Genomic DNA, 25,813 nt, shown 5'->3' on the forward strand with positions numbered 1-25,813 from the left:
ACCCAGGGCCCCTGCCCTTGGAAGGGGTGTGGGGCATACACGTGGGACGGAGCTGGCACAGGCCTGAGCTTGAAGGTGGGCAACCACCGCACGTGCCAGTCACACCTGCCCCCCGACCAGCCTCCGAAAAGCCGGGGGCAGCCTTGGGCTTCTGTTCCCTGAAAGTCTCCCCCAGACACCACCCCGCCTGCTCACAGGGTCTTTCCGGGGCTGCGTGGGGTCCAGTTTCCGTGTCAGCCGTGAGGTTTGGTCAACAGGGGTTCTCCGGTCGCCTGTTGCAGCTCTATGCTGGCCACAGGGGCTCCTCGACGCCAGCCCCGCTAACCAGACATCGCGCCGTTGGTTATGTTTAAAACCACTTTCTGGTTTGGGAAACGCAGGGAGTGGAGCACGCAGAGCAGAGCTCGAAGGGGCAGGGGCGGGTGTGCGCCCGGGCAGCTCTCTGACCCCGTGGGCAGCCCAGCCCCGTGCCCGGTGCCCCACAGACACGAAGCAGCGTCCACTGAGCAGCCAGGTGGTGGCAGTGTGTATTAGGGTTTTCCACAACACTCAGAACATCGCGCGAGCAACGAACAGTTAGAGCAACTGGGAGTCGGGCAGACGGGGGGCTCTCGCTCTCCCCGAGCCCCTGTCGGGGCTGTGGTCTCCGGCCGGCCTCTCTCGAGGCCCCAACCGGACGCTGCATCGTCGGAGTCTTGGCGAGTGGCCGTTTCTCCTCGAGGCCGCAGCGAGCTCAGTCACTTGGACAAGAGGCGGGATAGCACAGGCACAAGCTGTCTGGAAACGAGGCCACAGGGAGAGGTCTTTCAGACTCCCACCCAGGGTGTGAACTCTGGAACTCCGCGCCCACGTGGTCCCGGTGTGGCTGGGTGACACCAGCCAGGAGGACGGTGGCCATCAGGGGTGCTCAGGGATCCTCCAGGGCCTCAGCCAGCTGCTTAATCTGGCGACCATGGACCACCCGCAAAGCACCCCCTGCAGCCTGGCGGAGCTGGGTCTCTAGGGCACTCCGGAGATCGTTGACCTGCACATCCGGGAGAGGGTTGAAGCTGATGATGACCCTGTCCTTCGGGGCTGGGGCTCCCCCTGCCCCAGGAGCCACATCCCGCCGTCTCCTCCGAAGGTCAGAACCGGCCTGGACTTTCAGGTCTCGGTTGGGTTTGGCGTAGTCTGGCTTCTGGGCCCCGGGGATGGCTGGTTTGGGCCCAAGATCTGGGTCTGGCCTCTGCTCAGGTTCTTGGACGGCAGCGTCCTCCCCCTGAGCAGGCACACGGTCCCCGCCAGGGGCCTCCTTTCTGGCCTCCAGGTGACCGCCCTGCTGCCCAGCCTGACCCAGTGCGGAAACAGCCCGGTGCCCCAGCTGCCGGGTCTCGGCCTGGGCCCGGGGGGCCGCTCCTCCGGGCTTGCTGGCCAGGCCTGCAGGCCCCTGGTCTCGGATGACTGGCTGCGACTTCACACGCGGGTCCCTTATCTCCCTCGCCTCCACCGCATCTGCCTCCTTCCGAACCCCGGCACCAGTGGCTGCCACCTCTTTTCTGGATTTCCTCCTTTCGCGGGAGCCTCCGCCAAAAACGTCCTGACCCTGCTCCGGGAACTCGCCGGCGACGAGCTTCTCTGGGGTCCTGGGCGCCTCAGCAGGGCCCGGCACGGGCACCCGCTCCCGCATGCCGGCGCCCGCTGCCTCAGGCACGACGCCCGGCCGGCCCTCCCGCGGCTCAGCCGGGGCAGCCCGGGGCTCCGCGTCGGCCGCGCCAGGAGGACCGGCCGGAGCTCTGCCCGCGGCCCCCACGGGCTCCTCCGCGGAGCGCTGGCCGTGCCCCTGGGGCGGAGCGGGGGGTCGCCCCGGAGCTCCGAGCGCGGCTTCCAAAGGCTGTTGGGGGGGGTGCTCCACGGTCTCCTCGCCGGGGGCCTCCAGCTCCTTCCCCCTGGGCGCGGCCACTCCAGGCTCGGGCGGCACTTCAGCTGCAAATGAAGGAGGCCACCGGTTTGGCTACAGAAGTGAGAAGCTGCTGACGAAGGGACTGGAAAGGAGAACTGGCCAGCGGAGCCGTGTTAAGAAACACAAGCGCCCAGGGGGACTCTAGGCCCTGGAGCCACGCACCCAGCCACACGGGGACACGGGGAGACGCTGCCGGCATCCTGCGTCCGGGGACCACCCCCTTCCCGACCCGGCCCCGACTTGCCCTCCTCGCCGTCCTGCCTCTGCTGGTGGATCTCCTTGTGCTGCTCCTCGATCACCGCCAGCAGCTTCTCCTGCTGGTCCAGCAGCCGCTTCTGCTGCACCTGCTGCTCCTTGATCACCTGCAGCAGGACGGCGTGGTCCAGCATCTCCGCCCGGCCAGCTTCTGTTGGGAGAACGCGCGGTGAGAGCCGGCCCCGCCGCACGGGGGCTGTGCCGGCCGGAGGGGAGTGCGAGACGTGCGGCCACACCACCGGGTCGCCTGCGGGGGGAGGGGGGGGACACACCCCAGCACACCCTGCACCGGTGCCGGCTCATGTGGGCCTGTGGTTTAGCCACGCCCGGCGGGGTCCCAGCTGCTTTGATTGTCACTTGCTGGGAATAAAGGCTGAGAAAAGCCCCAGAGAAGGTTCTGGGCCACGATGGCAGTGACGGTGGCCTTCTGGGCTGGGTGATTTAAACTGCAGACTGTTCTACGAAAACAATACCAATTCTCTAAGAAAGCGTCTGTCAAGTTGAGAACTTCAGAAACAAACAGAATTTGGGGCTCCTGGGGGGGCTCAGTTAAGTGTCCGACATCAGCTCGGGTCATGATCTCACGGTTTGTGGGTTCAAACCCTGCATCGGGCTCTGTGCTGACAGCTCAGAGCCTGGAGCCTGCGTCAGACTCTGTGTCTCCCTCTCTCCCTGCCCCTCCCCCGCTTGTGCGCTGTGTCTGTCTCTCAAAAATAAAGATTAAAAAAAAAAAAAAAAAAAAAAAAAAAAAAGGCAAACAATTGCCTTCCTTTCCAGCAGGGACCAGACCCGCGACCTGACGGACCAGAGGCCGGCTGCTGGCGCACAGGGGTCCCGACGCTGCCCCTGCCTGCCGCTCGGGAGACGGGCTGCAGGCCGGCCCTAGAGGAGTGCCAGGCTGGAATGGGAGGAGGCCAGAGCAGCAGGTGCGTGTAAGAGGGCCCGCCGTGCTCTCTTTGTACCACCGACGCAGAACAATGGCCCAGGAAGAGGCCTGGAGTCCGAGCGCCCGGCAGCCACCGGCGGGCACACGGGAGCTCGTGTCCGCTACAGATGCTTTGGCGCTGGGTCAGCTTTTCGCAGCGAGCAGCCACAGCTTATGCAACTTCTACAACACGCGTGTCTCTACTGAGGAGGCCGTGGAAGATGATGTGAGCGGTTAGGGCCGGTCGGGGGGAAAGTTCGGAACGGAGAAAAACGTTCCGTGAGTGGTCACGCAAACATCCCGACCGGGCCCCACGGCCGGGCACGCGCAGAAGTGCTGGCCCGTCCTCCCCGATGGTGACCTGTGACGTGCTACAATAGCACGGGGTTGGCCTCCTCCCAGGGGCCGCGGTGGCCTTCCCCCAGAGGCCAATGAGGAGTATGCTGAGCCAGACCCTCAGGGAGGACAGGAGGACCAGGTGACACAGAAGGCAGGGCCAGGCAGAGGACAGGGCCCCTCAGCAGCCCCCGCTCCCCAGGCGCCCATCCGGACACCCTAAGGTCATGAAGACGCCTGCCCGAGCCACATTCCATAGACCGACGCGGGGCTCCACGCGCCCCATTTGCGTGAAGGAAGTACCCCGCGCCATCTCCACGGGGCTCTAGACCAGCCACCTGAGCCGTGGGCCTCGCTGTCGCCCTGGGTACCTGTGGCTCATGGCCACATCACGGTCAACGGTACAAGGACAGCCCCACGTGCTGCCCAAACCGCCCGTCCGCAGTGCTGGAGGAGGCAGGCCCCATCCTGCGCGGCCCCTTGGGGGACCGGACGGATGCTGGAAGAGGAGTGAGGTGACACCGTGTCACGTCCAGCCGGAAGTGACACACGGGGCAGATGTGAACCAGAGTGGTGGCGGGCCGTGCCCACAGGCAGAGCCCGGCCCCCGGGACCACGGGCACCGGCCTCGCGGACGCAATGCAACAGACACACAGATTCACGCGGGGCCACGCACGCGGCAGGAGTCGCACATGGGCCCCGTCCTCAGGGGACGCTGGAAGCCAATGGCACTTACAGACAGCACCCGCTGCCCTCCAGGGCCGGGCCGCTTGTGACAAGCCGTGAGTCGGGGCGCCAGGGGGACCCCAGCTACAGGGCTGGGGCCGAGCCTGGGGGACAGGCTACATGTGTGGCCCCCGGGGTCTGGCTGTCACGGGCGGCCTGCCTGTGGCATCTCTGTCCCCTCCGCAAGCAGGCTTTCTATCAGGACGCGTTCCTCTGGATTCGTACCTGCTACTATCTTTTTGATTTCAGCTGTTCATCCCATTGAGAGGCGTACGGAAGAAAGGCAGAATAGGAAACTGTGAAAATTCTCTTTTCAGAAAGAAAAACAAATCAAAAGCATCAAACAGGTTTAGGCAATAGATTATAAGGACCGGAATCAACAAACACAGGGAGACTAAAACCAAAGACAAAGCAACACGTGTGAAATTCCTAAAGCACCCCCCGAACTCCAGGGCCTCTTGGTTCGGGCGTCTGGCTGTTCAGAGGTTCAGCAGACATTCCCAGGCTCAGTGCTTGGAGCTGGCTGACCCCACAAGACCCGCTGGGAAGCAGCTGGGGTGGGGGGGGGGGGGGGGGGGGAGGCGAGGCATGCGGACCAGGAGCTGCCCCCAGTGCTGCTCCAGCGAGATGCCCGCGCAGACCCCGGGAGCACAGGGAGAAACGTCCTCGCAGGGCTCACGGGGGCCACGCCTCAGACAAAGTCGGTGAGGCCAGGGCTGGGTTCTCACCGGGCGAGCACATGCACAGAGGGCCCCTGGTCACCAGGAGATTACGAGCCGGGAAGGCTGCCCCCACCTACGCTACAGAGGCAGTGTCCAACGGGGAGGGGCCGCTAGGAGGGGGTCACCCCCAAAGAGGCTCGAAGGTCGAAAGGGAGATGACCCGCTGGAGGAAAGCACGACAGACTCTTGTTTTGGGACAGGTGCCAGTCTTCACTGCGGGTAGCACAGATCTCCCCCCGAGCTAAGGGCAACAACAGCCCCCTGCCCAACTGGGTCATGGGGAAGACACATCCTGAAAATGAGCCGCGTCTGGGCGCTCAAACTCGCCTACGCCTGGCGGCGCTCGTCGCTACACGCACGTAGCTGCTTTCAAGGAGCTACAAATGGGAACGGAGAACCGTGTGACAGGGCGACAGATGTTCTCTTAAGGGGAGAAAGAGACGTAAAAACCGTGCCTAGGGAGGGGCCCGAGAGAAAGCTGCTGGTGGGAGGGGGTAGTTCGAGTCTCTCCTCAGGGGGACACCAGGAGGTACCGAGGTGGGGGATGGGCTGGGGACGCCTCGAAAGGACCCCCCAGGAGGACAGGCACCTGCGGCGGGGGCTCCTTCTCCGTCATCGCCGTGGGTCTGGCAGGGAGGGGCAGACGTCGCGGGGCCCCGGGGAGGACGCGGCAAGAAAGCGAAGGCCTTACCCTCCAGTTTGCTGCCGGCGTGGCCTCCGCCCTGGCCCGCGCCCTGGCCCTCCGCGTTCCTCTGTTCTCGCAGCTCTGCCTGCGGCCCAGGCTCGGGGGCCAGCTTCACCGGGAGGGGAACCTTCCCACCTGCACACACGAAGATTCTGGAGGTTTGCAAAGAGTTCAGAAGGAAGCGGCAGGCGGGTGGGGAGGGGGTGGGGGCAGAGGGCGGCAGAGGAGGGACAAGGAGGGGAGCTGCTTCCTAAAACCCCCCCCTCCACGTGGCCCCTCTGTCAGCAGGCTCATACCCAACCTGACGATTACCAGGGAAGTCGTAAAAACATATTTAACAGGCTCACGGGCTCGTGGCAGGGAGCCAGCGTTAACCACCTTCACCAATTAACATGCGAGAACCGTCCCGGCCAGCACTCAGACGGCACTTAACAACGCGGTACCTGTCAAGCACTCCCCGCCCGTCCCCCGTGTGCGCCCACACACACAGGCACAGCGCGGCACCTGACGTTTAGTGGTCCGGCAGACAACTGTGTGACAGATACCACGGTAGCTGTCAAGCCACCAGACTCCCAGGTTCCCCAACAGCTGCTGAAGGGGCCGCTACGCTCACTTACTGACATGCCGGTCTCGGGAGCCGAGCAAGAGAGTAGGGACTACGGTGACGACAATCAATCCCCACGGCCCCACCCCAGCCCCCCTCCCCCCCCAGCGGGGCCCACGGCACGGGAGCCTCTCGAGGGAGAGGAGTCTGCCGAGACAAGCCCACTGACACCCACCGGGCTGATTCTTCTCCGCCAGCTCGCCCGCCGCCCCTGCAGCCCGGCCTGGCAGCGGGATCCCGCCTGCTCGCTCCCCTGCGCCCGCCGCCGGGGCGTCCTGCCCCTCGGGGAGCACGGCCTGGGGCCCCGGATGCAGACCCCTGTCTCCTGGCCCCCGGTCCTCCTTCACAGGCTCGACGGCTGGCTGGCCATTTTCTTCTGGAACCTTCTGGGGCTCTCTGGGGAGACCACCTGCTGCCTCCAAGCCCTGGTCCTGTCTGGGTCTCTCTCTTTCTGAATCTGGCAGAGGTGGTGCCATCTGAGCCTTGCCGCCCACAGCCTTTTCATCCAGGTGCTTGGACGGACGCTCCTTCTCCTCTGCTTCTTCTTGGTCCTCCCCCTCGTCCACCACCACCTTGTCATGAGGGACGGGGGGCTCGTGGCGGTGGGCCTCGCCCATCGGGAGCACAGCGCCTGGAAGGAAACGGGTGTGTCGAGGAGCAGGCGGGGGAGGGTGGTCTCCATCCTGGGGGTGGGGGTGGGGGTGGGGGTGGGGAGTGAGTTCTAGTGCCCGACGGTGGCACACGGGCTGGCAAGCGCCACCTTTTACGGGTCGGACTTTTGTCCAAGCGCTGATACTCCTCCTGGAAAACTACAAAAGGGGCCCGGCTGCTGCGGCCGGGGGAGAAACAGCCACCTGGATCAAAGAAGGAAGGAGGCCGAAAGGACCAGAACGGAGGCAGGCCCCTCCCCCGCCCTGCCGGCGCGCGCCCCACCTTGGCCGGGGCGGTCCAGCTGCACCTCCTCCTGTTTGTTCTTGGCATCTTCCCTCGGGGGCACGTTCACAGGGCCCTTAATCTGGGCCTGCTCCGTCTCCTCTTTGTTATTCGGCAGCTTCGGCTTGTCTCGGCCGTCCTCGGCCACGTCCACCATCGGGTTCTGGCCTGTAAGCACGCGCAGCTGATTGAGCAGGGTTTCCACATGGCCACACCGCCAATCGGCACGGGAACTGGGCGGTTTTCCCTAGATTGTAATCACATTTCCTGGCCGAATGGCAGAGCCTCGGCAGTTATCTTCCTCCTGCTCCACCGTTAGCAGCTAAGCACAGAAAGCCGTCATTTTTCACGTGTATTCATAACAAAAATAGGTCAAGATGCAACTTACACCTAACTGGGTACAGAAGAGCAACACTCCGCATAACGCTGGCCGTCACCACCAGATGGCAGCACGAGCCCGCGCTTCACCGGCATCGGCCCAGGGTCCCCCTTTCTCCGGAACCACCACCCTGCCCTAACTCAAGCCCTTGCTGCAGGCCAGCACAGAAACGGGAGATGCTTAGGGAGGCCGATGTGCCATCTGTCAACGTCGTACTGCAGACGGTGAAAATTAGCGTCCAAGGAAGATGAGGGCAAGCAGCAGAGCCTGGGAAGAGGCACCCCAGCCCGGCCTGAGTGCCGCGGCCTGTCCCCACACAGCCGTCCTGAGCCACAGCTCACCTGCACAGCAACCGTGGGGCCCACACGCCGGGGCCAAAACGGAGCCTCTTAGGAAATGGTCTCCGCTGAAAACGTTAGGCAGATGTGGCAGAAACTAAACACCCTGGGAAAAGAAACTTCAAAAAACCCCCAAAAACCCGCCATGTCACCCTCTGCTCCCCAACTCGTCCTCTGCGGGCAGCAGTGCCGCTGGCCTGAGCAGGGTTGGGGGGAGGCGAGGCGGGGAGGCTGGGGTCACAGCAATCCTGTTCAGACGGGGCCCGGCCTCTCCCGAAGGAAATTACCCAGGCCGACCCAATGCGCCAGCCAGGGGAGGCACGCTCACACGACAACTTGGGATAGCGCCCTCACCGAACTGGGGCCCTGCCAGGTGGCGGGGGCGAGCCGGCAGGAAGCAGACTCCGAACTCTACAGTTTAACCAAGTGGCTGATAACAGTAAGCTTGTGAAGTCGCCTGGGCAGGTGAAAATGTTCTGGTCGCCGGCACACAATTAACCCCTTCCCGGGGCCCCATGCTCCAACAGGAACCGCCAATAAATCAAGGTGTCTGACCAGTGGATTACAGAGCTAAGAAAAAAGGCCAGGAGAGGAAGGAAAAACACGGGAAAGCAGAGAAAACCGCCGTGCTAGCACGGGACCGAGCGGCCTGTGCGTGGTCCTGTCTCAGCAGGGAACGAGGTGAGTCCGCCACGAGAGCAGGGAGGGCCTGGCGTGGTCTGGGCCGAGGGGAGCCCTGTGTGGGCACCCCGCCCCCAGCTGCTGGCCTGACCCCCGGCATCACTGTCCACAGCAACAACCAGTCCTTCCTCACCTAGAACGGGGCTCTTCGTAGGGCACAGCTTGCCAGCCACGCCTCCTGGCACAGCAAACCAACCCTCGGAATCAGTGACTGAAAAGCAGCCCGTGCTCACCAGTCTGCTAGGGCCGCACACACAGGAAATGGCCCAGTGAGCAGAGAGGCACCTTGGCTTCTCCAGCGACCCCGTCACTCAGCCTCAGGGTTGTGGCCCCTGGTTACCAGCGACCACTGACGACCCAGGAAAATCCCGTGTCTGTGCCTCATGCTGCCCGGGGCGGGGACGGGCTGGTTCTCAGGGGCCTTGTGCCACACTTAGAACTGCGCCGCCTGGTGGCAGGGACCCGCGCACCCTCCTGACTGTGCTGCGGGCTGGGAGCGCCCCAAGACGGGCCGACAGATGGTTACTCGTCAGACTTTCCTTTCCAGCGTCCGGCATAGGCATCGAGTCCGTGATTCTGGCTCAGTGAGCTGGACGCCAGGAGCTCCCGGAACTGTGCCCCGGGCTCTGTGTTTGGAATCGGGGACGCAGTCTGGGGGGGCACAGCCCCAGAGCAGCCCTGCCCCCTGCCCCCAGGAAGTCTGCACTTGAGGACCAGGGACTGGGGGTGCCTCCTTGTTGGCTCTCCCCTCCAGAACCCCGTTCTGAGTTGGGGTACACGCTGCTGATCACCGGCATCACGGGCCTGTCTCCGGGCACTCAGTGGTCAGGATGGAAGGCAATCACCTCAGACCATCAAGCACCAAAGTAACGGGACCTTTCCAATCACGCCCGAGTCCACAGACACAGGGTCCCTGTCAACCGGAGGGGAACCCCGATTCAGGACACGCACAGGGCCCCAGGACCACGTCATAAAGCAAGAGCAGCTGCCTGACGGTGCTTGAGGAAGCCGGGCCCCGCTTTTAGGGAACTTTCTGGTGACCGGTTTCCAGCGCTCCTTGGAAACACCTGCCTGGACGTTGCTGTGAGCGGCTTAGCAAGCGCGTGTGTCTGAACCGCACTGACCTGGACTTGACCGCGTCGCGATGACGGCCTTCTCCCACCTTCCCAAGGGTGCAAGAAACACCATGGGCCCGGTTCTCCCGGGAGAGCAGCTGGAGGGGGGACTCCGAGGGCAGGTCCAGGTCGCTCAGGGCCGCACGCCGGGGGCAGTGCCCTCCCTGCCCCACGGGTCCCCCCCGAACCCGGCACAGAGGGGCTGGCGGAGTTATCTCACTGCACACTGCCGTGTCCCGCCACAGGCAGAAACCATGGGGGCAGCACAGCGGCCGGGACCCGGGAGAGCCGAGGTGGGGCCCCGCCGCCCCGGCTGAGAGAAGGCGGACGCGTGTGGGGCCACGTCCCCCTCACACGCACTGGCACCTGTCACAGAGTGCACGCGCTTTCGCGCCTGTGTGCAGGGGCGAGTCCTCGGGCGAGAGGGTGTGGGGCGAGGGGGCCCAGTGGCGAGCTGCCACTCGGGCCGGCGGTCACCCTCTGCCACCTGAGTCCACAGGCACGGCCACTGTGTGGCCCGCGCTCCGGCCCAACACCCGCAGGGCCCGTCCTGGCTCTTCTTGTTCCTCCCCCACAGAGCAGAAGCCAGCCGTGCCCCCGCAGGGCACTGGCGGGGACAGTGTGGGCCATGGGGGCTCTGACACATGCACAGTGGGGATGCGGGGCGGGGAGGGAACGCTGGGAGGGGAAAGAGGAGAGGGGACGTGGCACATTCAGAGGAGGGAGCCAAACAAGTTACAGAACCCGACCTGCCCAGCCAGACCCTCTAGGGTGCCATCAGATAGAGGAGATAAATGGCCTAATTAGCCTTTTTAACAGATAATTGCCTCACGGGAATCAGCAACCTCGTTCCTCCACACTCGCTGTTTGCCACACCTGCGCGTCCGGGGCTCTGCTCCCCAGGGGTGCCCGGCCATGGGTGCCGGTTACGTGCGTCCCCAGCAGGGCAGGACCGCCATCATCTGTCCCGGGGCCCGCTTGGGGCTCTAAGGAAAGCCGGCACCATTCTGGCCTCTCCAACATCAAAGAGACCAATAAAACCCCACTCCGGCTGACGGGCAGAAGTCCGACAGGGCGTGCACACGGACGGGGCAGGCCCCGCGGTCCCAGCTCTGCTTCAACGAGGCAACCCATCAATTACGGGGGAGGCCGGGGCGAGAAAAACGGAGAACGCGCTAAAAACAAACGGCATGTGGTTCCAAGGGGGGCCATGTGTTTCGTTACAGCCTCGTGGAAGAAATGGAAACCAGATGTGCCCTCGGCGGGCTCCAGGTGAGCCAAGGGCCCACAGCCCGCCTCCATGACAGGACGCAGCTGCTGACACAGGCCGTGGACTACGGCGGCCACGGGGACAGGCAGCCGGGTGCTGACGGATGCTGGAAAACCCACAGCCGGCTGAGATGGGGACACCGGTGCCCGAGTCCAGTTCTGCCAGGATCATCCCCAAAGCACCCAAGATGCCTGGTGGTGAGAGACCTGGTGGGCCGTCAGCGTGGCAGGTGCAGGCCACCCACTTCCCTCTTCAAGTGGACTTTCTCCACCCAAACTGCCCAACCCGTGCAACTCGGGGCGGGACGCTCAGGCAGCTTCTGACCACCCTGATTTGTTTCTCTGGCAAACGCTGCCATTCTCAGGGTCCTCTCCGCAGGGATCCCAGAAGGGGGATCTTTCCGCTGGCCCTCGCCACCCCAAGAAGGCAGAAGAGAGCAGAGCCGGCTCCTCTGAGCCCCAGGACGGACTGTTCTCCCGTAGGGGAGTCTGTGGGCTGCGCTGACGCAGCCAGGGGCTCTCAAGGCCAGAGACAGACACGGCAACACATCCAAGGGCCGTGTGCCTTCAACTGCTGGCAATTCTCTCGCCAGCCCTTTGGGACCTTCTCTTTTATCAGTCACGGTAGGGGGGGAGACCGGGGCTCCCACCTAGGGCAGGCACTCCTTAGCTATCGGCGTCGACAGACACCTGAAACCCACGAGCAAACAGCCTCCCCTAGGGGGCCTCCTCCCGAGGGGTAAGCCTGGCAGGCAGCCTGGCGAATCTCAATCCAAGTGGGGGTCTCTTTGCAGGGGAGGGGAGTCAGACACGCACAGGCACACTGCTAGCGCGGATGCATACAACTGTCGCCAGAGCAGGAGCCCCCAGAGTGAACGCTACCACGGAAGCACAGCCCGCCGGTGCCCAAGCCTGACGCCGTGCAGGGCCACCGCTGGGGGTGAGGGCCCAGCACGGAGGAGGTCCTCCCCGCACGCCTCCCAGCTTTGTCCGGAAGGACCACAGGCTCAAAGAAACCTCTTCTCTTCCGACCGACTCCGGACACAATGGACCCCCTTCTGTACCCTGGCAAGTCACGCTCAGAAACCACCCTGCACCCCATGGGCACGGCCACAGGTGGGGTGACAGAGCCACAGCCCAGCGGGCCTTCCGAGGCCGGCCCGCGGATGTAGCAGGCCGCGTGGGTCATCACCCATCGACGTCGGGGCAGAGGCGGGGGTGCCGAGAGCAATGCGGAACATCAAACAAAGCCAAGGGCATTGCTGACTTTGTCCAGGCAAGACCTGGCTCGAACCCTACAAACTCACAACAGAGCAAGCAAATGTGGTAGCACCCGCTCATCCGCTTACCTGTGGGCGCACTGAATGGTGGGCAAGGAGATCTCAACCCTGCTGTCTGCTGCCCACCATCTGCCATCTGTCCCCTGGCAAGCAGGTGGCCGTACCCTGCCCTGGAGGCCCCCTGCCCCACTTACCACCCCAACAGGACAGGGGCAGGTGAGACAACCTGGAAAGCGCCTTCTGCACACCACGACCCTGAGGTGATGCCGCCAGGGTGCCCCGAGGAGGCTGCGGGGCCGTGTGCGCCCCTGGGAGCCGCGCCCCTGGGAGCTGCATACCTGGGAGCCGGGCTGCCTCTGCCTTTATGATGCCCTCGGCCTCTTCCGGCCGGCCGGCCGGGGCTTCCTCGGCCAAGTCCACAGGGGCCTCCTCGCTCACGGACAGGGTAGTGTGTGTGCTGACCACCAGGATGCCCAGGCCAACCCAGAGCACCACCTGGACGAGACAAAGACCCAAGAGCAAAAGGGGTCAGGCAGTTCCTGCGGCCCTGCCCTGCGCAGGGGAGGAGGGGGCGAGTGGGCACAGCACACAGCAAGAGGGGCTGGGGAGCACAGGGCACACGGGCCATGGTCCCGCCAGCCTGCCGGCCACTCACGCCGGCCGCTGGGAGACGGTGGTTCCTAACTGGTGAACGCGACCGAATCGTCAGCGAAACCGGCTTGAGCCATGTTGGCGGTGGGGGGAGGGCGGGCTGGGGGCCGCGTGAGGGCAGCTTGAGGGCGGCCTGCAGACAGCCGACCCCCAAGCCAGACCCGTGCACCTGTGGCTGCAGAGGTGAGGCCCCGTCACCGACTCGAAGGGGGCGCCTGCGCCTCCCACCCCTCACCCAACGACCTTGCAGAGGGCCCAGGCCCCTGAGGGCCTGGCTCCGCACAGCCCGGGTGCGATCGTCCGCCTCCAGCGTCACCCACTGAGCTGGACGAGCCCAGGGCCGCTGGCACAGATGGAGAGAAAGCCATGGAGGCGGTGGCTCCGCGACCTCTTCAGAGGAGGGTGCCATCGGGGCCGCCCAGGTTGCGGTGCTGGAGGCGCTGCTGACGGCTGGGGGGGGGGGGCCTCGTCCCCGACCCCATCCCTCCCGTGAAGGAGCCGCGGCTCATCACAGACGCTGCCCTCAGTAATTCAGTACGACAAACCCCACATTCTATGAGGCCGTCTCCTCCTGCAGCTGTTTTCAGACGCGCACACGTCGGACCAACGCTGCGGTATTTGTGCCGCCACAGCAGTGGATGCTGCTATTTCTGCCCTGCCTGCGCCCGGCCCACCAGGCTCTCCCCGGGGAGCAGGAACTCTGGTCCTGCAGAGTCCGCGGGGGAGGAGCCCGCGGGGCGACCTGCCCCAGGAGCCAGGGAGAGCCTGCCACTCACCTGCACGCACTCTGAGCCAGGACTCAATACCTTTTTCTGAAGGGCACGTCCGTCGACTCTAAAATGTATCCGTTCAGAATAACCAGTGAGCCTTTCTGGGTCCGACACGGCTGGAGAAGGGGCGGTCCCAGGAGGAAAGGCCCCACTCACCAGGGTGGGCGAGAGCGACGGGAGAGCCTCCAGGACAGGTCCACCTCTGCCCCGCCGCTCCAAACACCCTGCTCGTTCGGCGCTCCCACAGGCCAAGTGCAGGCCATGCTTCCGAGGTCGGCTGTGGCTCGGGGGGGCCTTTGGATTCCCAGAGCCCCCCAGAAGCAACCCCCCACCCACCTGCTGCAGTCGGGTGCAGTGGGGCTACCCGAGGTACGTGCAAGATCTGGGAGGCAGGAGAAGCCATCTGCAGACGGGGGTCAAGAGGGCCTGACCGTGACCTCGCCCCCCCGCCAAGTATGCTCATACCCTGCTTGAGTATGCTCAGCTTTAGCACACGACATCTTTCCGGGAAGGTAAGATTCGTGGAGCAAAGGTGGTGTCCAGAGACGACCAAAGTCATTTCCCCCGTGACTTGGAAGGACTTACTGTAACACTCTGCTTTCTAGGCTTAAAAGAAAAATACCCCACACAAAATAAAAAACATGGGTGCCTGGGTGGCTCAGTCGATTAAGTTTCCCACTTCAGCTCGGGTCATGATCTCACAGTTTGGCTCGTGAGTTCAGGCCTCCCGTCGGGCTCTGTGCCGACAGCTCGGAGCCTGGAGCCTGCTTCGGATTCTAGGTCTCCGTCTCTCTCTTCCCTTCCCCCATTCGCACCTTCTCTCTCTCAAAAATAAATAAGCATTAAAAAAATTTTTTGGGGGGGCACCTGGGTGGCTCAGTAAGTTGAGCATCCAGCTCTCGGTTTCGGCTCAGGTCATGATCTCATGGTTTCGTGAGTTCGAGCCCCACGTCAGGCTCTGCGCTGATGGTGCAGAGCCTGCTTGGGATTCTCTCTCTCCCTCTCTCTCCCTCCCTCCCCTGCTCACTCTGTCCCTCTCAAGATGAATAAATAAAAAAACCTAAAAAAAATTTAAAAAAAAATTTTTTTTGAAAAGATAAAAACCAAAACCAAAAACATAAAAATAAAAATAAAAAACGACAACTCCACCAGTACCGGGAGACAGCTGAGCTTCCCAAAGAAGACTGACAGGCGACAACTTAAGGTTGCTTTATAAAGGAGGGCCTGCATGGGACCAAGAGGTTCCAGAGAACAAGCTCAGCTCCACTGGGTCCCAAGCAGACGCCTGCCCCGGCCACCCGCCTGGAGGTCCCAAGTCCCCACCTCGTAGGACATGGCCCAAAGCTCCACCCGCGCTCCCCACCCAGCGGCAGTCACCGAGACCCCGCCCGTCTCCTGACACACCTGGTTTGCACGCCAGCCCCGGGCCCTGCGGGGCACTCGCCAGCCGACCGCTGTCCCCAGCGTGAGCAGCCCTCGGGACCGGCCAGAGGCTCTGTGAGGAGCCACACATCTCAGCTCTCCACCCTCACCTTTCCTCTGGAGAAACACCACAGGCCCACAGAAGCCCCGGGGCAGGGAAGTCAGAGCCGCTCCCGCTTCGGGGAAGCCGCGAGATTAATGGCACACGGGTGCCATGAGGACACTGGGGGACCACACCGGACACCAGGCAAGTTTTGGTCCACAGGGAGATGGCTCACGTGGTGACCAGACCGCCATCTGCGAGCAGGAACGTTGGAGGCAAGAGTCGGCCGGAGCCAAGGAAGGAGCAGGAACACGGCCACATGACGGTGCCGGGCGCCCCAGGTGGGCCGGGCACTGGGAAAGGGCACAGGTGCCGCCCAAGTCCCCCGAGGCAGCCATGACAAGTACGTGCTGACCACAGGCCCACGAGCACAGCCTGGAGCTAGCTCTACGAGGCCCAGGGCTCCCGGGGCCTTTGGAGGCTGGATACGGAATGTGCAAACAGGAATGATGGCGGTGCTCTAAAGTCCCGGATAAGGGGCCCTGCTCCTGGAGGAAGGAGCCGAGCTCTGTGCCATCCGGGCCAGGAGCAGAGAGACAGGGAACAGCGGTGTAGGGGCGCACGGTCTAAGATGGGAGTAGGGAGTTCCAGTCCCTGGAGCTCAGCCTCAAGCCCAGAAGCCCCAAGCCCAGCCCCTTCCGGGTCTAGCCCTGTGTGCGTCCAACAGGATAAGGCTCACAAGTGTGCCCAGTGGGCCAGCCTTCTGACTTCACAGTCCCCCTGCCGGGCCACCAGGAGGAGACAGACACAATACATTCTGAGGGCTTGGGGCACCTGGGTGGCTCAGTTGGTTAAGCGTCTGACTTCAGCTCAGGTCTGATCTCACTGTTTGTGAGTTCGAGTCCCGCATCCGGCTCTGTGCTGACAGCTCAGAGACTGGAGCCTGCTTTGGATTCTGTGCCTCCCTCTCTCTCTCTGCCCCTCCCCCACTCGCACTCTGTCTCTCCCTTTCAAAAATAAACAAACATTAAAGAAAAATTAAAAAAAAAAAAAAAAAAAAAAAAAGACATTCTGAGGGCTCGGCCCAGGCTTGGCAACACCAGGAGCTTGGCCTGGGGGCCACACGTGACATGATGTCCCGGAGCACCCCTCAAGTGGTGACCTGTAACCTCCAGATCTGCTGAGGTCCCGGACTCAGAGAGAAAGGCACCCAGGGGCACGGAAAAGGTTCCCTTCTGCTTTGCACACGGAAGCTTATGTGAACAACACACAGGCTCAAATTCTGCACCTCAAGGATGAACACACACCTGGAGACGGGCTCGGGCCAGCGTGCGGCCATGCGCCCTGGTTCTGGTCTCCGGGTCAGCACGGCCAGTGTCTGACGGGCACTCCGGCCCCAGCCCACAGATCCCAGCCGGAGGGTCTCCGGTGTCGGGCTCCAGTCGAGGTCAGCAGGCAACGTGGGGTGACTCACTGGAACCCAAGACTCGGTGTGCATTGACTCACTCGCGCCCTTCCAGGAGCACAGAGCCAACCTTCTGGCCCTGCCTGGGTCAGCTGCCACCCGCTGGGCGCCCGGAGAACGGCTGCACCGGTGAGCTGCACAGGCTGTGCCCTGGGCGCCCGCAGAACCTCTGCTCTCTTCCGGGGGCCCCTCCCATGGCTCCTGAGCCCCCTGCTGGCTTCCAGGACGCAGCGCGCCAATTCCAGAACCCTCCACCTAGGTCAGGACCAGACAGACACTCTAATGTAGTCTCTGATTCTCAAGATAAAGAATGAATGCACTATGGCAGATAATGTTCCTTTTCTATTCACTAAGGGCTCATGGTGTTTGCACAGTCCTTGCTCCTCCTTCCAGAATGTTTCTCAGGACACTCCTTCTTTTGGGACTTTCTGCAGCCCCGCCCCGACACACCCATCACCCACGCACCCCCAGTCCAGCTCCTGTCTAGGCCGGTGTCCAGGGACAAGCACTGTTGTGTCAAGGAGCACTCAGGTGGGCTGGGGAGAGCGGACCCTGGGCCCGATGTCCAGTCTGTGCCTTTGACAGGAGCAGCACCTGGAGCTCCTGGGACAGAAAGGAGATGGGAGCCAAGCAGGTGCCCCCAGGGCCCAGGTCTATGCGCACCGACCTCCAGCCACATTTCCAAGTGTGTCCCTTGGGAGATGTTTTCCTCAACATGTGAAAGCTACATGTTCGGAAACAAAACGCAAACAAAAGGCAGCAGCAGGTGAAAGGTATGCCACGGTCAGATGGTCCACTCCAGAACTGACTTGCGATACAACTCACCAGGGCGCTAAGTCAGAGGGAGAAACTTAACCACCTTCTCCACAAATGGTTAATACAATTCAATGTGCTCTCTGGATTTAAAAAACCATACCCTCCCCTACTTGCTGGCTCTCTCTCTCTCTCTCTCTCTCTCAAAAATAAATAAACATTAAAAAAAAATTTATCATGATCTCACAGTTCGTGGGTTCAAGCAGCACATCAGGGTCTGTGCTGACAGCCCAGAGCCTGGAGCCTGCTTGGGATTCTGTCTCCCTCTCTCTGTGCCCCTCCCCTACTTGCTCTCTCTTTCTCTCTCAAAAATAACTAAATATATAGATGTTAAAAAAATTTAAAAAACACGGTAAAGCAGGCACAGAGAGGGGCTTCTCTGACACGATTCCGTGTGTGTTTATGTAGGTGTATGTGCAGAGGTGGGTGAATGTATGGAATTCTCCATGCACGAAGCCACAGCCAGCACCAGGCTCACCGGTTAAAGACCAGGAGCTGTCCCCGCTGAGGGAGGAGGCCCCTCCCACTGCCAGCCCCTCCCACTGCCACTCCTCTCACTGCCACTCCTCCCACTGCCAGCCCCGCCTACTGCCACTCCTCCCACTGCCAGCCCCGCCCACTGCCACTCCTCCCACTGCCAGCCCCGCCCACTGCCAGCACCACGGCCAGAGGGGCAGGACACGCACACGAGGAAAGAGAAGTCGTAACCCCTGGAAAGGAGGAGGTGAGATTATCAGAGACCCTGTACGGTGGGTAAAGAGCTGACATGTGAAGGGGACAGGCCCCTACACACAAGCAGGGAGAAGAGCTTTTGCAGAAAAGGAGATCCCGGTGGCGCAGACGCACGGGACAGCCTGGGAGAGGCGGACAGGACACCACACCCTGGGACGCCCAGGAAGGCTGCTCCGTACACACTGCACATCAGCTAGAGCGGAAAGATGGCACTTTCCAAATTAACCTACAGTTTCAGTGAATTCCAACTCGACCAAAAACCAAAAAGCTGGATTTAGTTTTGTTAAGAGTCAGATCGGCTAATTCGAACATTCATATGGAAAATGCACAGGCGAGCACATCCAGAAATGTCATTAATAAGAGTGAGGACAAGAGATCAGAATTAAAACGTTTCCAGGGCAGGGTGCCTAGCTGGCTCAGTCAGGAGGCCACGGGGGTGGGCATGTGACTCTTGATCTCAGGGTGGTTGAGTTCAAGCCCCACACTGGGTGTAGGATTACTAAAAATAAATATGCCTTAAAAAAATAGTTGGATCCAAATTTAAAAAAAAGTCTCCAGAACGATGCGTCACAGTGCAGGGGCCCCTGTGCTACCAGGGGCCATGGCAGCAAGCAGCGTGGATGGCTGCACGACAGGGCAGGCCAGAGATACTTTTTTGTTGTTTTTTAAAATTTTTTTAATGTGTATTTATTTTTGAGAGATAGAGAGAGAGAGAGTGCACGTGCACATGAGAGGCGGAAGGGCAGAAAGAGAAGGAGACACAGAATCCGAAGCAGGCTCCAGGCTCTGAGCTGTCAGCACAGAGCCCGACGTGGGGCTCAAACTCACAGACCATGAGATCATGACCTGAGCCGAAGTGGGAGGCTTAACTGACTGAGCCACGCAGGCACCCCCACCAGCGGTACCTTTGAATGCAAGTCCCACGTGAGGCCCATGCACACGCAAGCATCTATATACGTGGGAGCAGTAACATGGCACGTCGGGGACAGAGCGACAGCTAATGAGTTGGCTTTGCTTCTTACCCCAAAATAAGACACAGATGATCAAAGATTCAAAGGGGAAAAAAACGAAGTCATGACAGTACTAGAACCGAGGAAAAGAATTTTTAAAAATCATACTGAGAGGTGGGCCTTTCTAACAATGACTTTTTTCCCTTATAAGAGTCTGAGGGACTAAAGCTCTGGGACTTGATGAAGGAAAAAACGTGTGCAATCTGGCAGTCATGGGCTAGTTAATTCCCAGAACTCACTAAAATCACCGAGTTGAAGATAGCGGCAGACAACCTGGGCCACTGAGACTGCCCGTGAGGATGGAGGCCAGCACAGAGGCCCCAGCTCCTCCCGACCCGTGGCACTGAGCACCAGGCAAGAGAGCAGCAGCCTGGAGCTGGCACAACATGCAAGGCGGGCACCAGGGGCTAGGGGTGTGGGCGCTCCAGCATCCAGAACTCAAGCGCCCCCATCCTTGGAGAAGGGCACCCATACCCCATGTGCAGTTCTCCCCAAGGCACATGCCAGCTACCAGCTACACAGAGAGGCGCAAGGAGCACCTGCCAAGAAAATCAAAGCTAAGCGGAGAATTTAGCAGTGTGAGGGCGATGGCGTTGAGCTGAGACCCTGGAAGGGCTGTGCCCTAGGAGTGAGGCAAACCACAAACAGACTCACCTCAACTGAATACGGGCCTCCTGCCCATCCTCTGCTGGAAGGCAGCATCTTTCAGAATCTCTACCAGTTCTCAAACAGAAACTACCAAGCACACCAGAAGACAGGACCAAGTGACAGAAAACCAAGAGGCTGCAAAGGATCAATATAAATAACACTGACAACTTAAAACAGTAACGGTATCTTGTGATGTTTAAAATGTATATGTAATTAAAATACACATAAAAAAAGAAGTTTTAAAACTAAAATACACAAAAACAACAGCACCAAAGGCTAAAGGAAGGTAAACCGAGGCAAAATATCATGGGATACTTGTCTTATCCGGGAAATGGTAAAAATAATTTATAGCCAACTCTAAGATCCATATTAAACTGCCTTGTATAACCATTAGAACAGAGATGTGCAACTCCAGCTAAGAGAAAAATAAAAAGGTGAATACTTAAGGGGCACCTGGGTGGCTCAATCGGTTAATTGTCCGACTTTGGCTCAGGTCATGATCTCGTGGTTCAGGGGTTCGGCCCCGCATCAGGCTCTGTGCTGACAGCTCAGAGCCTGGAGCCTGCTCTGGATTCTGTGTTTCCCTCTCTCTCTGCCCCTCCCCTGCTCACACTCCATCTCTCTCTCAAAAAAATAAACATTAAAAAATTAAAAAAAAAAAAAGACAAATACTTAAAATGCCTGACTTATCCAAAAGTCAGCAAGAAAGAAACAAACAAAAAAAGAACAGATAGGACAAATAAAAAACAAAGAGTAAGGTGGAAGTTTTAATCCCCCCCAAATCAGTAATTATATTCCCTATAAAAAAATCTTGGGGTGCCTGAGTAGTTCAGTCAGTTAAGCATCCGACTTCGGCTCAGATCATGATCTCATGGTTTGTAGGTTCGAGCCCTGCCTCAGGCTCTGTGCTGACAGCTTGGAGCCTGGCGCCTGCTTCAGATTCTGTGTCTCCCTTCCTCTCTGCCCCTCCCCTGCTCATACTCTGTCTCTCTCTGTCTCTCAAAGATAAATAAATGTTAAAAAAAAAAAAAAAATCTTACTCTTTTTTTTTTTAATCTTAAATACTCTTATTAACAAACTGGATAAAAACAAAACACTACAAAAGCCAACTACATGCTGTTATCTAAGACATACCACAGATATAAAAAGCATAGAGAGATCAAAAAAGGATAGAAAACTATATTGTGTAAATATTAATCCAAAGCAAAGTCAAGTTAGTCACGCTATATCAGACAAGACCAACTTTAAGGACAGAAGCAGTCCCAAAGATAAAAAGAGACGTTTCACAGGAAAAAGGGTTAGTTGGGCTTAAAAAAAAAAATGTTAAATATTTGTTTATTTTTGAGAGCACAAACAGGGGAGGGGCAGAGACAGAGCGGGGACGGAGGATCCCAAGCGGGCTCTGCACTGACAGCAGAGAGCCCGACGCGGGGCTCGAACTCACGAACCTCGAGATCATGACCTGAGCTGAAGCTGGCTGCTCAACTGACTGAGCCACCCAGGCGCCCCAAAAAAGGGTTAGTTTTAACAAGAAACAACCAGCCTAAAACGATATGCTCCTAATAACATAGCTTCAAGATAAAGAGCAAAGACTGATACACCTAAAAGGAGAAATAAACAAACCTACAATTACGGCCTGACTTGTCCTATCTTTCCCTTAACTGATACACGAGGTCAAAAAACGAGCAAGACCACGTAAGATCTGAAAATCGCAGTCAGTAAACGGTCTAACCACCCACAGGCCCTGAGCATCCACTGGAGAAGACCACGTGCTGGGACACAAAACAGGCCTCAGAAATGTCAAAGCGCTGAAATTCAAGTTCTTCAGCGTATGTTCTCCGACCGCAAGGGGATCGTGCTTGAAAACAGTAGTACAAAAGGTTACCAGGAACCCCAAAGGTCTGGAAATCTAAAGAGAAACCGTGGGCAAAGAAGACAGAACGAAAATGAGGAAACGCTGTGCCGTGAAGGGCGGTAGCGGTTCTTGCGTCTATGGTTTGCTGCAACCCCATCGAAACCCAACACGGCTGTGTGGAGGGGGCTGAAAACTGACACAGAGACAGCGGGGACCCCCTTGCAGAAGAACGAAGGAAGGAGCTCCCGCTGCCTGACGTGCAGACTCATTGTAAAGCCCCCGCACTCGGAGCAGGGCCACGCCAGCACCAGGACAGCCGGACAGACCAGCCCCAGAGGCGTCCCCGGCAGTCCCCTGAGGGCACAGGTGACCGGTGATAGCAGGGCCACCTCAGTGGCGGGGACAGAGGGTGCAATCAGCTAGAAGCCCTCACCCTACCTCCCCATCCGTTCCAGACAGAGTGTGCGTCTGAATGTGAATGATAAAAGCTTCCAGAGTCTAACACGGGAGGCTATCCGTAGGACCCTGCAGTGGGCAAACGTTTCTAAAACAGCACATAAAAAGCACCCAGCAAAAGAAGGGTGACAAACTGAAGTACACTAAAATTAAGAACAGCTGGGGGTGCCTGGGTGGCTCGGTCGGTTAAGCGTCCGACTTCGGCTCAGGTCATGATCTCACGGTTCGTGAGTTCGAGCCCTGCGTTGGGCTCTGTGCCGACAGCTCAGAGCCTGGAGCCTGCTTCGGATTCTGTGTCTCCCTCTCTCTCTGCTCCTCCCCCCGCTCATGCTCTGTCTCTCTCTGTCTCAAAAATTAAAAAAATAAATGTTAAAAAAAAAAATAGAAAAAAATTAAGAACAGCTGTTGGTCAAAAGGTATCATGAAGAAAGTGAAAAGGTCGCCAAGAGCGAAAACATCTGCAGTAGGTATTTCTGAAAAAAGATTTAGATCCGGAATCTTCTAAGAACTTCCACAAAATCATTAAGAGAAAGACAGCACGCCTGGGTGGCTCAGTCGGTTAAGCATCCAGCCTCGGCTCAGGTCATGATCTCACGGTTCGTGAGCTCGAGCCCCGCTTCCGGCTCTGCACTCTCTCTCCCTCTCTCTCTGCCCTTCATGGGATTCTCTCTCTCTCTCTCTCCCCCTATGTCCCTTGTGCCACTTTCTTTTTCTCTCTGAAATAAATAAACTAAATTAAATTTTTAAAATAAAAAAAAAAGTGTTTATAAAAAGAAAGGCCAACAACCCACTAGCTGAAACGGGACAAGACGTGAAAGGCAGTCACAGAGGTTCCCACGGCGGACATGCCCACGTGAGGGGGCTCAACACCACTAGTCATCTGGGAACTGCAAATTTGTTTTTTAACTTTTTTGATGTTTATTTATTTTTGAGAGAGAGAGAGACAGAATGCGAGTGGGTTGAGGCAGAGAGAGAGGGAGGCACAGAATCCGAAGCAGGCTCCAGGCTCCGAGCTGTCAGCACAGAGCCCGACGTGGGGCTCGAACTCACAAACTGTGAGATCGTGACCTGAGCCAAAGTTGGTCGCTCAACTGACTGAGCCACGCAGACGCCCCATGGGAACTGCAAGTTAAAACCCACACAAGGTGCCACCGCACAGCTCTCGGAAGGACTAGCATCTGTGACCAGGACAGCAGATGCAGAAGCAACTGGAATTCTAATGTGGGGCCAGAAGACCACTTTTGGAAAACTGGCAGAAGTTTGGCAAAAGCTGCCGAAGCCGGGGGGACGTAAGCCCGGGACCCGCTACCCCTGCCTCAGTGAATCACCCACATGCTGCACGCACATCACAGAAGAGTCTCGTGGAGGGTCCCACCGTCTGCCCTGGGGGAACCATGCGATGTCACGCTGCAAGAAGAGGCAAGCTGCCCGACCCCGCGGCGACACAGCTGGCCACAGATGTGACGCTTGGGTAAGGAGGCCAGACGTACACAAACACGCATTGTTAGACTCCATTTACCCCAACTCGAAGACACGCACAGTTTTTCCAAGAGGTCAGAAGACAGACGAGCAGTAACCTTTGGAGGGGAAAGACTGTGAGGCACCCCAGGGAGCCTTCGAGTGCTGGAATGTTCTAAACCTGCCACGGACGGTGGCTCTGTGGCTGGGTTCACTTAGCAAGGGGTCAGGCTGTGCGCAGAGAATTAGGGGCTCTGCTGTATGCATAGTACATGGTACTCCTGAAACAGTCACCAAACCACACCGGAGGGGAAGAACTCAGCAAGCCCCCACCAGGTGGCAAGAGGCAAGTCTATCCCTGTGCCCAGCAAGAGGCAAGTCTATCCCAGCACTCGGGCACACACACAGTCGTCACAGTTGTCTCCACGTGGCAGAGGGCACCCCATCACGCGGTCCAGGGAGACAGTGGGGGCGCCGCGGCAGGGGGGGGGGGGAGGGGGGAGCTGGGGGAGGGGTGCGAAGCGTGCAGCACACACGCACTCACGGAAGCGCCACTCACCGTCCAGACACACGGTCGTACAAAAGCACTCCGGTATTCGGCGCTCGGCTGAGGAAGCCGGTGCGACACACACACCTGGCCCCCGGGAACCTCCCCACGTCCGCATGGCAGCGGTGTGTGGCCTGACCCTGTGCCTCCTGCGCCATCCGGACCAAGGACCTCGCCTCCTGAGAAGCCCTCGTGGGACAGCACGACCCCCCGCCTCGCCCCGAGCCCAGACCCAGCCCGTGGGGCCGAGCCACACTCACCTGGGAGGAAAGGGCGTTCTTGTGGATTTTCTTATGGATCAGAGCCGGACAAATGAAGCAGATGAGGCTTCCCATCGTGGCGCCCGTGAGGCCCAGGATCGTCTCCACTGGGAACAGGAAGCAACAGGGAGGGGTGAGGGCCAGCGGCTCCGGCAAGGGACCGAATGAAAGCTCTCGGCAGGCCCAGGCGAGCAAGCCCCTTGCCACGAGGCCCCTCCACGCACGCCTCCAGAACACGAGTGGGAGCGGAGGCACCCCTCCCGTGCCCACAGCCACACTGAAGGGGACGCCGTCCGAGGCTACAGGGGGGCACGGCGTGGGGCCGGCGGCCCCAGGAGAACCAGAGGCCAAGAGGCCACGCCTTCCCGGCCGTGGAGTCTCAGCCTAGCTCCATGCTGCCTGCACCTCAGTTCCTGGCCAGTGAAACGGGGCCAACGCGGCTCCCTCCCTCGACCGCGTGGGCCTTGGCGAGGTAGGGGCGGGCGTCTCTCCGTAGGGTCCGGCCCAAAGCGAGCCCCGAGAGCACTGCCCTGGTTCCTCCCAGGGCACGTGGGCGTCCAGCAGGGGCTTCTCGGATGGCTCATCTTAAATCACCACCCCCTCCGCCTCACTCGGCGAGAGACGGAGCAGGACGGGTCCTCGGACGTGTGTGGGAGCCAGGACGCGTGGAGGGCGGACGCCTGGCCGGTTACCTGGGGGGAGCGCACGCAGGCCCCGCCGGGTATCCGATGGCAGGAAGCTCTGTGTGTCCGGGAGAACGCGTTTGAGAGCTCAGACCCCGCTCAGGTCCTCCCTCGGTGATGTGTCATCAAAACCGGGAGTCAAGAGCACAGAGCTGCCGTAGCCCCTCGTTTTCACAAACCGGGCCCGCGTCCCCGCACCTCCGTCTCCACCCAGGGCTCAACTGCTCAGGTTTCTGCGTGTGCTTGTGGTTCCCTGAAGCTGAGACGTTCGTCCCACGCTTTTCTTGGGGTGCCAAAGATTCACTGAGTGTCTAGACTGTTCTAGGACACAAGGGAGGGTGGCAGGAGACTCTGGGATGTGTCCTGGTTGAATGAGACTCCAGGCAGGGACGGCTCCGGGGTCCCTACGCGTAACACAGGGACGCAGGAGGACGGGGGACAGGCAGAGGGCCGGCAGGAGATCGGGCCCCGGAGCAGCCTCCCCCCCACACTCACCGTTTGGGATCATGATTCCACCGACCATGGTTCCAAACACGACAGAGAGGGTGAGCGCTTTAAACCGCAGAGGGGGCATGTACCCCCCAGCGGTAAAGGTGCCATCTTTCTGCTGGGTGAAAGAAAACAAAAACAAAGGTTTCGAAGTGACTGATCTCCTCCCCGTGCTCCAGCCAGGACGCCCTCAAAGGGCCCTGCCTTGTGTCACCGACGGGCGAGGGCGAGGGCGAGGCCGCCAGCCGCGCTCCAGACACGGCCGGGCCCGGCTCGGCAACGTGACTGGGAACCGGAAACCCAAACCGGCGAGACGCCAGGAAG

General features: G+C 59.9%; 1 protein-coding gene across 6 annotated transcripts in view; it reads right to left on the reverse strand.

Annotated features, from left to right (window-relative positions):
- Window positions 1-498: 498 nt before the first annotated feature.
- The window catches only part of SLC38A10 (solute carrier family 38 member 10), a 45,782-nt gene continuing 20,467 nt past the window's right edge, over window positions 499-25,813 (reverse strand). For 2 of the 6 annotated variants that reach the window (XM_078438006.2, XM_078438009.2), the window contains 9 exons: window positions 25,496-25,607; window positions 24,318-24,424; window positions 12,526-12,682; window positions 7,126-7,293; window positions 6,368-6,823; window positions 5,595-5,723; window positions 4,407-4,430; window positions 2,184-2,345; window positions 499-1,962 (listed from right to left, as the gene is read on the reverse strand). In XM_078438006.2, the coding sequence (XP_078294132.2) occupies window positions 908-1,962; window positions 2,184-2,345; window positions 4,407-4,430; window positions 5,595-5,723; window positions 6,368-6,823; window positions 7,126-7,293; window positions 12,526-12,682; window positions 24,318-24,424; window positions 25,496-25,607 (2,370 nt within the window). In that variant the 3' untranslated portion in view covers window positions 499-907. The remainder of the gene's footprint in view (window positions 1,963-2,183; window positions 2,346-4,406; window positions 4,431-5,594; window positions 5,724-6,367; window positions 6,824-7,125; window positions 7,294-12,525; window positions 12,683-24,317; window positions 24,425-25,495; window positions 25,608-25,813) is intronic. The other 4 variants (XM_078438007.2, XM_078438010.2, XM_078438008.2 and 1 more) reach the window with 4 other exon arrangements.

Source organism: Panthera onca, chromosome E1 (genome assembly GCF_046562875.1).
Source record: "Panthera onca isolate mPanOnc1 chromosome E1, mPanOnc1 haplotype 2, whole genome shotgun sequence".
Lineage (NCBI taxonomy): Eukaryota > Metazoa > Chordata > Mammalia > Carnivora > Felidae > Panthera > Panthera onca.